We start from the raw sequence: 12,500 nt of genomic DNA, 5'->3' as shown, positions 1-12,500 counted from the left end.
GCGGAGGGGAGACAGCGGCCAACCGGCCCGCAGCCCTTCACGCTGCCGGAACACTTTGTGGTCGAGGTGCGCCGTGTGATGGAGGTGTTGGGGCGTGATATTAGCTTGGCGACTGCCGTTATGCATCCCTCAACAGACTTGCACTCGCACAATGCTGCTGTCGCTCTTTCCTCACCTTGTTTTCACGCTGTACTTGCTCACCACAAACAACTCGGCCTTGGCAATGCGACCACGACAACGACTGCCGCAAACACCGCCATCAAAACAACTATCGCCCCTGTGATCAACACGATGACCTCCATCATCACCGCCACCATCACCACCACCGCCATCATGAACGATCACCAGCGGGAGTCTGGGCATGATCATGACAGCGGGGTGGGCACTGCAGCGAGCAGCACCGGGAGCCAACACGACCACGACGGACAATCGGCCCAATCCTCCACCGCCTCATCGTTCCTCACCATCTCCATCACAAAGGGGCAGAAGGGGTTTGGCTTTCGCCTCGCTGGCGCCGTGCACAGGTGTGTGTATGTATGTGTTTGTGTGTTTTGTGTGTATGTATGTGTGTTTTGTGTGTATGTATGTGTGTTTTGTGTGTATGTGTGTGTTTGTTTGCTTGTTTGTTTGTTTGTTTGTTTGTTTGTTTGTTTGTTTGTTTGTTTGTTTGTTTGTTTGTTGTGAATATGTGTAAGTTGCGGCGACTGGTGCATGTTGTTGTTATGACCTTCGTCAAATTACAATCTCACGTGCCAGCACCACCAACCTGTACAGCGACACACGCCACGGCTCCCAGTGCCAGTTTGTTCGCAGTGTTGATGCGCAGAGCCCAGCAAGGCGTGCCGGTACGTCACTGAATAGACTGCATCTGCACACGCGCAGTGTGATTACTGGTGCTGGTTCTCTTGTCAGTTCCACCATTCACCGCCAACACATACCTGGCCGCCCTCCCGCACATTCACCCTCACAAGCACACGCGCATGCACACTCACGTTTGCCACCGACACTCACGCTCACACACTGTCGGTGATGTCTGGGTGCAGGCCTCAAAGTTGGCGACCGGGTGCTCCGTGTTGGAGACGTTGATGTCGTTGGCTTCACACATGCGCAGGTTGTCAAGGAGATTCGCAAGTCTGGTGACACTGTCTCCTTGCACATCAAGCGGCACACCCAGGTTGGACCGACCGTGCGCCTGCGGTTGTGTTTGTGTGCAGAATGTTGAGCTTGTACAGTTGTGTGTGAAGAGAACTGTAATGTTGGCACAACCCCCCCCCCCACACACACACACACACCACACACATTTTCCCTCACGCTCACCTTCAAATTCCATCACCCTTCACATTCCCCTTGCTGTTCCTCCTCCTCTCCTACCGCCGCCCTTGCACCCCTCTCCTCGTCACGCTCCATCACGCCACGCGCCATCAGAGGGCGAGCAGCGGCGTGCCGGTGGAGTGGGTCCGCTCTGTTGATGGCATCACCGCCAAGACGACGGGCGCTGGTGCAGGCAAGGTGACAGACATTGACGCTGCCAGCCCTGGCCGACGCAAGCACCCCGCACGCATCCAACAACAACACCAACACCAACAGCAACAAGATGATGGGCGAAGACACACGGTGTCTGCTGCGATGCAGCGCAAGCCGAGCGCAGGCGTGTGGGGAGATGACACGTGCACGGCTTCCACACGCGGTGACAGCGAGGGCGACAAGGGCGAAGGGCGACGGCGGTCATCAACATTGACGCGGCAGTACTCGACACACGTGGACGATCCGCTCTTGTTGGCGCCACGGCTGGCAGGCGTACGCGCCCGCAGGGGGGAGCCATCGACAGTAGCGGTAGCAGCAACAGCACCACGCCACGGGCAGCAGCAGCAGCAAGAGCCGCATGAACACAGGCAGCAGCACGATGGGACGCCACGCCACCGCTTCCACACGGTATCGGCCTCTCGTGAACGCTCGCGGCCAACGCTTGATGCGCTTGCGGCTGGCCCGCTGCCGTCCCGTGAGGCGCCAGCAACGGTCGGTCGAGACACCACCACCGGCACTTCATTCCTCGGTGCGCCCGCCGATGCTACGGGTCCCGTGTTTGTTGCGCCACCACCACCACCCCCGGCGGCAGCTCCATCTACCACCACCACCACCACCACCACCACCACCACCACGGCACCACCACCCCCTCCTGCTCCAAACATGCCTGCGCCACCGCCGCCACCGCCATCAACTTCATCGTCACAGCAACAGTCGCGTCCAGGGGTGCGTGTGTGTGTGTGTGTTTCTGTGTGTGTGTGTGTGTGTGTTTTGTATTTTCTGTGTGTGTTTTTCTGTCTGTATGTCTGTCTGTCTGTGCGTGTGTGAACAGTCCATGTCATTTCTCTTGTCAAGCGCCTCATGCTCCCTTGTGTCCCTGTCTGTCCTCCTTCTCTTCCTCCTCCGCCCTCCTGTGCAGGGCCGGGCGAACTTGTTGGCCGACATTTCCCGCGGTGTGAAGTTGCGAAAGGTCAGACAGTGCCCATGTACACACGACTTCAGCCTGAATTCTGTGGCGGTGGTGGCAGCTGCTGCTCCATGTGCCAGCACAGCTCCCCGCTTGCCCCTGCTGCCCTCTTGTTGCCAACAAGCAATCACACCACACACCACGCATCACACGCTATTCTTCGCTGCCCTGCAGATCCCTGTAGACGCGGATGCTGGGCGCGGTGGGCTTGGCGGTGCCGGTGTTGGTCGCGTGATGGACGGCAGCAGCGCCACGTCGTCGACCCCGCACATGCGCGAGCGCGCAGCAACAGCACCGAGCACCGCACTATCGGCCATGGCCCGCGGGCACGGTGATGAGCTGTTGGATGGCATTCTGAACGTGAGGCTGCGCAAGACAGCGCCCCAGCAGCAGTTACGCAAAGGAGAAGGTGATGCATCGGCAACCACGGGGAAAGACCAGCACGAGGCGTCGCCCAGCCCGTTTGCAGGTGGGTTATTCTCCTGCTGTTTGCATTGTGCTACTGATCGATGGTGGTGCTGTCGGAGGGAAGCAGCACGTACACAACAACCCCCTCTCATACATGTGCCCGCCCTCCCAGGCATTAAGCTTCGCAAGACACCGACAAACACAATGGGCGAAACAGGTGCGCATATCGGCTGCCTTTCATGTGGTGCTTGTCGTGTGCCTTGTTGCACGCAAACCTGACCAAGCCCACACTTTGACACGGCTTTGTACGCGCGTCCTCATGTTTGTATGCTCATGCTTGTGTGTTCATGCATTCATGACCAGATGGCTCGACACCAACAGCGCCTGCAGCTGAAGCGGGCCCTGTTCGCCTTCGCTCCACGAAACCCCCGCCACCGCCCGCGGGACCAAAGCCGGTATGATTTGGGTGCTGGTTGGTGGTGGTGATGTGAGGGGCGTGAGTTGTGGTAATGGGTAATGGGTGATGGTTGATTTTGGTGGTGGTGTGTTCGCAATATTCTCATACACGCACGTGTCTCGCCTTGCTCACCCTGTTGAAACAATTGTGGCAAGGTGCTGCAGACACAGAGCAAGCCGGCCGTTCCGACACCAGAGGCGCCACAGCAATCTGGACCAACGGCAACGAGCAAACCACCCCCGCCAACCAGGCCAAAACCCGCAGTCGCTCCGCCCCAGCCGGCACCAAAGCCACGCGCTGAGAAAACACCCACAGCACAACAACAACAAACGGAGCAGCAGCAGCAGCAGCAGCAACAACAACAACAACAACAACAACAACAACAACAACAACAACAACAACAACAACAACAAACGGAGCAGCAGCAGCAGCAGCAGCAGGCAGATGAGGGAGAAGCCAGCACTTCACCCTTCATTCCTCCGCCAATGTTTCTGGCTGATGTACAGATGACCACGTCGGAGACCGACGAACCACAGCCGACAAATGGAAGCAGCTTGATGCAAGAACCACAACACTCTGCAAGTGACGCGAGTACATCCACAGCACAGACAGATGATGACGCGGTCATGTCCCTCATTGCACCACCACCACCACCACCAGCAGCACTGTCTTCAGCCACGGCCCATGGTATGGACGACGCAGCCATCGTTCCCCCGCCGCCTCTTATCGACAACAGCGACGGGGATGGTGATGATGTCGACGCACACGTCGTGTCTCCGCCGCCGCCTGACCTTACAGCTGGCGACGCTGACGGTGATGATGACATGCCAGACATCGTCCCGCCGCCTGTTTGGGACAGCAGCGATCGCGGAGACGCTGTCAACATGACGCCGCCACCGCAGCAACCAGAGCAAGGAAGGGATGGTGCTGATCACGAGGACATCGCGCCAGTGCCACCACCTGCTGCTGATGACTGGTCTGATCTCGGCATTGACCTGGTGCCACCGCCACCCGCCATGGACGACGACGACGATGACTTTGATTGATATTTGAGGGAGGGGAGGATGGATGAAGACCTGTGTCTGTGTGTGTGTGTGCGCGCGTCAGTTAGCTTAGAACCTTTGTTTTGCTCTGCCCAGCACGACTGCTCTATCTGTATGAATGTGCGTGGAGTTGCTCTGTGCTGATGGGTTCGTTGTACATACAAGACCCCTGCAGTGGCGAGCGCCGCTGCGCAGGCGTACACGAAAGACCTTGCACGTTCATGCTTACTTTCCAAACACGAAGAAAGGAAGTGTGGGAACCTCTTGGTCAGTCAGCGGGGCACTCTTCCGCGTGGAAACTCCGAGAGATGAATCGGCAGCGCTGTCCGCACAGTACCGCCTTCCTCGTCGCATTCCTGGTGCTGGTGACGGCGGTGGCACTGGCTTTGGGCGAACCAGTTCGACCTGCTCCTGATCACGCACGCTCTGTAGCAGTGCAGCACTTGCAGCTGGCGGACTTCTTCTCCCCAACAGCCACGACATGGACAACAACAGCAAGAACGACAACCAGTCCTTCTGATAGCAGTACTCCGCCACCTCTTCCCCCTCTCAACCGGACAGCCTTCTTTGAGGAAGTGTATCAGCACGACACGTTGATTGCACGGGATGCCACATCTGCACGCCTGCGATCCCTGACACGGCCACTCGGACAAGTGCAAGAGCTGTGCCACGCCTTTGACCAGCAAGACAAGCAGAGCGGCGGCTTCCATGTGAGTGACATGAACGTGAAATGCATGGCATCTTGGTGCCTGTCCTTCGCCTGTCTTGTCTGCTGCTGTTGTTCGTTCAGCGAGCAGAACCCTGGGTGTGGTGGGAGAAGGGCATTGGAGGAGAAGGTTGAGATGATGATCCCTTGCCTGCAAGCAAGCGTTGTCAGCTGCCTTGCCGCTTGCAGCCACACACACACACACACACACACACACACACACACACACACACACACATTCACGCGCACGCACGCACATTCACACAAACACGCACACGCACACACGATCCACAGATCAAGGAGCAAGGCGAGACGCGGCAGGTGTCGTCGTGCAAGCAGATGGAGGACGAGCTGGCTGCCGGCGCGGGTTTGCTCATCCGCTACGAGGACCTCGTGGACTCCCCCGCCCAGGACCACGTCAAGCAGCTGCAGGACGGCGTGCGCGACGTGTTTGGCACAGAGTCCACGGTCCACCTGTACCACGCCACGCAGAACGAGTCGCGCGCCCTCATGCCGCACACAGACCCTTACGACGTCCTTGTCATCCAGCTCCACGGCTCAAAGCGCTGGACAACCTGCATCCCAGACGCATACGTCTCCGACACCGACACCAACAACGACGGAAGCGACACCAACAAAGAGGACGACGACAGCACCAACACCGGCACTGGCGACCACGGTGCTTCTGCTTCTGCTTCTGCGTCGTCGTCTTCCTTCCCAAGCCGCCATGGCACACGCGCACGCCCAAGCGAGGCAGAGACCATCAAGCACTTCAGCCCTGCGCAGCTGGGCCAGCTGCAGGAGATCCGGCGCCAGAGGCAGCAGGGGTGCACGGCGTACCAGGACGCAGACCTGCGTGGCATGCGCTGCAACGAGTTCACGCTGCGTGCCGGCGACACCATGTACATGCCCAAGGGCATCATCCACTTTGCGCTGTCGGGCGAGGAGGGCTCGTCACATCTCACCATCTCGCTGGAGCGCAAGGGCCTGGCGTGGGCCGATGCGCTCATGCACGCGGCGCTCTCTGGCTCGGACATTGTGAACAACCCGGCGTTCCTTGGCCACTGGAAGAACACGGTGCAGTCGCTCATCAGCGACTACCGCGGCGTGCAGCTGCTGGAGGCCATGCCATCCTGGCACCTCAACACGGGTGCGCTGTGTGCAGCGCGTGGACAGGAACAACAACAACAACAGCAGCAGCAGCAGCAGCAGCAGCAGCATGGCGATGGCAGTGCAGCTGGCGGTGAGCGTGATGAGGCGAAGGCGTTTGTGGCGTCGTTCCAGTCGCTGTGTCGCGAAGTTGGACCCGATGTGCTTGAGACGTACACCAAGGCGAACAACGTAGACGCGTTCCTGAATGCAGACGGCATTGGCGCGCTTGTTGAGCGCGTGTGCAGCGAGGAGTCGGCCGCCGCTGTTGTGGAGCAGCTGTGCGCACGCGGCAAAATGCCCGTGGACGTGACGTCGCCCCGCTTCCACAAAGCAGCACTCGCGGTCAGTATGCTCATTGCGCTTGCGTATTGTGGTGATGTGTTTGCGAGTGGCGGTGTGTGTGTGTGTGTGTGTGTGTGTGTGTGTGTGTGTGTATGTGCCTTGCATTGTATCCCCCATCTCACAGTGTCTGCCGTACTGCTGTCACAAATGTAGAACATCCGACAAAAGCGTGCAACAGTCACGGCTTCGTACACATGCAACAGTGCATGCAACGCGGGCTGTGACGGGTGAGTTACATACCGCTGCTTTGCTTGATGAACACGTTGCACTTTGCGTGGGCGGCCTCGCGCACTGATTCTCATCTTTGCCCATGCGGATTAACCTTCGTTGTGTGCTCTCTTTGTGGTGTGCAGGCAATCATGCACCGGCTGCGATGACTCGTGTAACACCCTCTGTGATGACACGTGCTCGAGCTGCGACACAGGCTGCGACATTTGCTACGGCCAATCGTACGTGTGCTTGTCATGATTGCTGACACCCCCTCGATGAGTGACGGTTCACTGTTACTTATGATGATCGGCTGTTTCTCATCCCGTTATCCCCTGTGCTTCTTTCTGTTCATGGCTTGCAGATGCAGCAGCTGTGATCTGGCTTGCAACACAGGGTGTAACGCAGGCTGCGATGGGTGTGACCTCTACCAATGCAACTCGTCAGTACAGTGGCTTGAAGCCTGGTCGATTGTGTGTATGTGTGTGTGTGCGTGTGTGTATGTGTATATCTAACTGTGTTGCTGCTTCCCTCTCGTGCATTCACTCATACGAATCTGCGCATCATCGGCTTTCAATTCTCAGTGGGTGCGACTCCAGTTGCGGAACTTTGTGGTGGGACTGCGTCAGCAGCTGCGATGAAAACTGTGGATGGAGTACGTACCGTTGCTGCGCCTGATACTGCTCACTCGTCCTGCTTGTTTCTCGTTTTCGCATGCCTCTCACAGCATAGAGGCACAGAGTCACATCCACCAGCTTGTCTGCAGTCCACAAACATTCACAAGCCAAACTTCAGCTCGCATTCACAGCCACACACACGCACACGCACACACACACACGCAGCCACGCACACACGCACACGCACACACGCACACACGCACACACACGCACCGCCGCTCACTCATCATTCTCGCTTCCACAAAAATGTGTCGCCATGCTTCCTTCCAATGTTCCATGCAACAGCGAGCTGTGATTACAGTTGTGATGACTCTTGTGACACCGGTCAGTATCAGTGATGTGATGTATGACACAGCATGGGTGTCGCTGTATTCATGCTGCTCGGCCTAATGCCATATCTGCCACTGTTGACTTGTCATTCACATGCAAATGCTTGCCGTTGTTCACAAACAGGCTGCACGCAAGGCTGCGATAACTGCATCGCGACGAATTGCACCGGCAGCTGCGATGACTCTTGCGATGGACCATGCAACACGTAAACACTTGGTGTTTGGGTCTGTGCTGGATATGATTCTGCCTCTGAACCCCTTCTCGCGCTTCCACGCAACTCATTGAATGCTCGTTTCTTGGCGTGCGCAGGGGTTGTGATGGCAGCTGCAACACTGGCTGCGACCAGTGCGTAGGCATCAGCTGCGATGACTCGTGTGATGGCACGTGCTCGTGCAACCCCGGCTTTTACGGGAATGGCACATCATGCACTGCTTGTCCATCCAGCAAGTACAGCGCCAGCAGTAACCAAACAACGTGCTCTCCGTGCGCGTCGTGCCCCGTTGGCAAGTATCGCTTTGGGTGTGGCGGGTCAAGTCCTGGCTCGTGCCTGGGCGTGGCTTGCTCATCCCCAGTCATCGAGCATGCTGTGTTGAGCGTCAACTCTACCCGATATCCTGCCACCGCAATCGTGTCATGCGAAGAAGGATATAAGCTGATTGGGGCTTCGTCATTGACGTGCCGAGCAGACGGCAGCTGGGGGAAGTTGCCATCATGTTTGTCACTGGGTGCAACGCCCACATCATCAGCAGCATCATCAGCAAGTGCAGAACCGATGACAACAACGACATTGACGAGCACCACCATGATCGTGGTGCCTGCTGGTTCATTTGATCTCCAATACCCAGATGACAAGCCAGCCTTCCGTGTCGTATTCTCCAAGGTGAAGGTCATCATTGGCGACATTGAGTACGCAGCATGCTCTGTGGGCTCGTCGGACAAGGACTGCTCCCAGGGCGAATTCGTCATCAGCTCCAAAGCAAGCGATGAAAGAATGGTGCAGGTCACCTGGCGTCCCACGGACCCGAGGCAGACGCAGCGCCTCAACGGTCTTGTCTTCCACCTGAGTGGTGGCTCCATCAGCGTCGTCACCGTTCTGAACTCGTTCCCCAACGTGTCGGCGATGGTTGGGTTTTCAGCCGACGCCATCGTCTCAAACGCCGCTACTTCTTTCCACTGCACACGTTTGCTCCTCACTGACACTTCCGCCAAATCAACCGACCAGCTCGTCTTCTTTGACCTGCACATCCAAGCCGGGATTGCACCAGCTGCTGAGGGCAGCTTCTCTCGCACTACACAATGTGAAGAGCTCCCACCTCCAGCTTCAGCACAAGCAACAACAACAACAACAACAACAACAACTGAAACAACAACAACAACAACAACAACAACAACAACTTCTGCAACAGCAACAACAACAACAACTGAAACAACAACTTCTGCAACAACAACAACCACAACAACAACAACTTCTGCAACAGCAACAACATCAACAACAACAACAACAACATCTGCAACAACAACAACAACAACAACAACAACAACAACAACAACTGAAACAACAACTTCTGCAACAACAACAACCACAACAACAACAACAACAACAACTGAAACAACAACTTCTGCAACAACAACAACCACAACAACAACAACAACCACAACAACAACAACTTCTGCAACAGCAACAACATCAACAACAACAACAACATCTGCAACAACAACAACAACAACAACAACAGCCAATATCTCCACGAGCGCTGCAAATCCGAGCCAAACTAGCAACGCAAGGTTGGAGAGCTTGTGTACAGGTACATATGTGCTGTTGTGGATTTTGAGCATCTCTGTGACGAATCGTTGTTCACACCTGACTTCCCTTTCTGCCATTCTTGTCTGCGAAACGCAGCTCGTCCATATCATGGAAGCTTGCATTTGGCTTGGTTGCAGGCGTCCTGGGCATTGTATTTGTAGTTGCGATAGTGGTTTTGCGTCGAAGGCGTGGAGGACGCGTCTCACTTCAGACCAATGTGTGACACCAGCTCCTGTTGCGTAAATGTGTGTTTGTGTGTTTGGGTGACCACGGCCACTATTCTTCCCAACCCTTGCTAGCGATTCTCACACCGGTTGATTTGTCGCGAATTCCCTGCGTGCGTGTGCTTGAATTACAACAGCAACATCAGCAGCAACACCAGGCGGACGTTCGTGGGCCACGAACAGGTATGCTTGACCACCCTGCACACTGCTTTGTCATACTCACTGACGTGTTGTTGATTGTGCTAGCCCAACATGTCATCAAACTTCTGACTTTCGTTTGCACGCACGTGCCTAATTTGGTCATGCTGTCTTGTGCGCTAGGGTTGAGTCTGTATGAGAATCCAACCTTCGGCGTCGGAGATGCTGGGACAGATGAATCCGATGAGGCCGGTGCCCCAACATACGATACAATCGAGTTTGCTGGATCAGACCCAGACTACGATAACCTGGAACCTGAGCACACACTTGCCTCCACAATAGGCCTCGGGCTTCCGCCTCCCATTCATGCACCACGTGCTTCGTCGCCTGACCCAGTCTACGAAGAAGTTTGTGATCATCTCGCCAGTGGCAGCAGGGCTGTTTCGGTGTCCGAACCTGGTGCTCGCCCAAAACACGTGTGGAGTACCAATGACTATGATATGACAGGCTGATGAAGCATGCAGAGATTCAAAGAAGCTCCAGGCCGCCGAGACAGAGATATTGTTGAGTGTGTGTTGCCTTCTTTTACGATACTGGATGAGTGACGGTTTGCTTGCTTTTGATCACACAGTATGTTGTCCTTGCGCTTCTGTTTCCAGATTTCTAGCGTGTGTGCGATGGCGAACATTATATAGTTCTCTCTCTCTCTCTCTCTCTTCAGCGCCTTTATCAGTTTATTTCACCCTCAACTCGTTCACCTTGCGTTGCTCTTCGTATTTCCTCATTTCGTTGATGTTCCCACTCCTCACCCATCTCATGCCGCCTGTAGACGATTTGCAAGTTATTCATGTCACAACACCCTGCGCGTGCGCCCCCCCCCCCCAAAAAAAAATCATTGTTCGATTTGTTCCACTCCCTTGCCTTTCCTTCCGTCTTTCCTTCCTTGCTTTCTTTCCATTTTCCCTGCGCTGTATGTACTTCGAACGAACCAGCAAGCGCGAACGAAACGAACGCCCGCAAGTTGATACTTTGATACCCCCCATACACAGCACACACACAACACGCCTCTCGCATGTACGAACATCATCCTCACAACCTCTCTCTCTCTCTCTCTCTCTCTCTCTCTCTCTCTCTCTCTCTCTCTCTCTCTCTCTCTCTCTGTACACAGCATCATCATGGATGAGAGCCTGCACATTACACGGCACTGGCCAATCGTGACGATGCCCATAGTGTATGTAGTGATGATGATGATGTTTGGTGGTGGTGTGAAGGTGAAAATGTGAATTGTCAACGTCAACGAGTGCTGTAGTGTGTAACCTCCTTCGAGTGTGCTTTTTTTCATGACGGCCACAATCAGCGCTTACGCCCTCTGCATAGCAAGCCGCACCACCCCTACATCACCGTCATGGCGCTCATAGGATCAATCATCCTATCATCGCTTGCTGACAACTCTTCATCAGCATCACAACTGCCTCGCAACAACGCTCACGGACCTTGAAGCTCCTCCTCAACTCTTCTCGCTTCAAGCAGCATAAACAGTAGTTGGCGACGTGTCCGCTTCCAACCACCCCACCACACGCCATTCAACATCAACACCACCCCACTTCACCTCTCACTCTCACTCACACACACACACACTCACGTCGAGTGCATCGACGATTGTTATGGGCAAGAAAGGAAAGAAGAAGTGAGTCCCCACCCCCACCGCTCAGGGCATGCGTTGTGCATGGTTCATGTCCTTTTCGTGTCCAAGTTGGTTGCTCACCTCTCTGACAACACCACACCACACGCAACGCAACGCAACGCAACACACCACACCACGACACACGCTGTTTGCGTGCGATCAGGAATCGCGGTGGCGGAAAGTCGCCAGCGCAGCGGGTAAGCTTCACAACACCTCCCCCAACGCACTCTGCTGTCGACCTGCCACTGCACCTTCCCTTCACGTTGCACGTGAACACACGTGAACACACGTGAACGCACGTGAACACACGTGAACACACGTGAATACAGCACTCACCACGCTCGTGTGCCCATTTGACAGATGCAGCAGCGACGCACACGCAGCAAGTCCGAGCCATCCGCAGAGCGCGATGACAAGAAGTGAGAAGCCTCGATGTGCCACATAATGTGTTGTGTGTTTGTTGAAGCTTCAGGCTGTGTTCAGCCCGTGCAAAACTCGTGCACTTGGTGCATGACACATCACATCCTTTGCTTACCACACACACACACACACACACACACACACACACACACACACACACACACACACACACACACACACACACACACACATACATGTACACACACTCACCCCCCCCCCCCCCCCCCCCAAAAAAAAAAAGAAAAGGAGAAAAAGAGTTTCCTTTTAATTGTAAGGGGAAACAAGACAAATTCATCCGGCCCCGGGCCCGCCCCCGAAAAAAAAAGGAAATTGTTTTGTTGTGTTCAAAGGCCTGGGGGGCTGCGCCCTGGGGATTGTACATTGTGGGGGGGGCGCACGGGGGTTTTGTGGCATAGA

The 12,500-nt window shown here is 55.5% G+C and overlaps 3 protein-coding genes across 3 annotated transcripts in view; all 3 read left to right on the top strand.

Moving 5' to 3' along the window:
• The window catches only part of PTSG_00740 (uncharacterized protein), a gene marked incomplete at its 5' end in the record, with an annotated part of 6,592 nt that extends 1,912 nt beyond the window's left edge, over nt 1-4,680 (top strand). Inside the window, 10 exons of the mRNA XM_004998149.1 lie at nt 1-66; nt 349-524; nt 775-845; nt 1,044-1,174; nt 1,426-2,250; nt 2,444-2,494; nt 2,666-2,960; nt 3,072-3,116; nt 3,263-3,354; nt 3,521-4,680. The exon at nt 1-66 is cut by the window's left edge and continues 48 nt beyond it. Of these exons, the coding sequence (XP_004998206.1) occupies nt 1-66; nt 349-524; nt 775-845; nt 1,044-1,174; nt 1,426-2,250; nt 2,444-2,494; nt 2,666-2,960; nt 3,072-3,116; nt 3,263-3,354; nt 3,521-4,402 (2,634 nt within the window). The 3' untranslated portion in view covers nt 4,403-4,680. The remainder of the gene's footprint in view (nt 67-348; nt 525-774; nt 846-1,043; nt 1,175-1,425; nt 2,251-2,443; nt 2,495-2,665; nt 2,961-3,071; nt 3,117-3,262; nt 3,355-3,520) is intronic.
• Nucleotides 4,681-4,707: 27 nt separating this feature from the next.
• Nucleotides 4,708-10,491, top strand: PTSG_00739 (uncharacterized protein; the record flags this gene model as incomplete). The annotated part of the gene is made up of 12 exons (XM_004998148.1): nt 4,708-5,109; nt 5,400-6,599; nt 6,753-6,826; nt 6,953-7,048; nt 7,171-7,248; nt 7,391-7,461; nt 7,769-7,807; nt 7,937-8,018; nt 8,123-8,936; nt 9,064-9,598; nt 9,917-10,024; nt 10,163-10,491. The coding sequence occupies 12 exons, from the start codon at nt 4,708-4,710 to the stop codon at nt 10,489-10,491; spliced, it is 3,828 nt and encodes a 1,275-aa protein (XP_004998205.1).
• Nucleotides 10,492-11,526: 1,035 nt separating this feature from the next.
• Nucleotides 11,527-12,500, top strand: part of PTSG_00738 (uncharacterized protein) — an 8,487-nt gene continuing 7,513 nt past the window's right edge. The window contains exons 1-3 of the mRNA XM_004998147.1: nt 11,527-11,666; nt 11,827-11,860; nt 12,024-12,082. Of these exons, the coding sequence (XP_004998204.1) occupies nt 11,644-11,666; nt 11,827-11,860; nt 12,024-12,082 (116 nt within the window). The 5' untranslated portion in view covers nt 11,527-11,643. The remainder of the gene's footprint in view (nt 11,667-11,826; nt 11,861-12,023; nt 12,083-12,500) is intronic.

The sequence above is a fragment of the Salpingoeca rosetta genome, assembly GCF_000188695.1.
Source record: "Salpingoeca rosetta unplaced genomic scaffold supercont1.2, whole genome shotgun sequence".
Taxonomy (NCBI): Eukaryota; class Choanoflagellata; order Craspedida; family Salpingoecidae; genus Salpingoeca; species Salpingoeca rosetta.
This window is presented reverse-complemented; position numbering and strand designations above follow the sequence as displayed.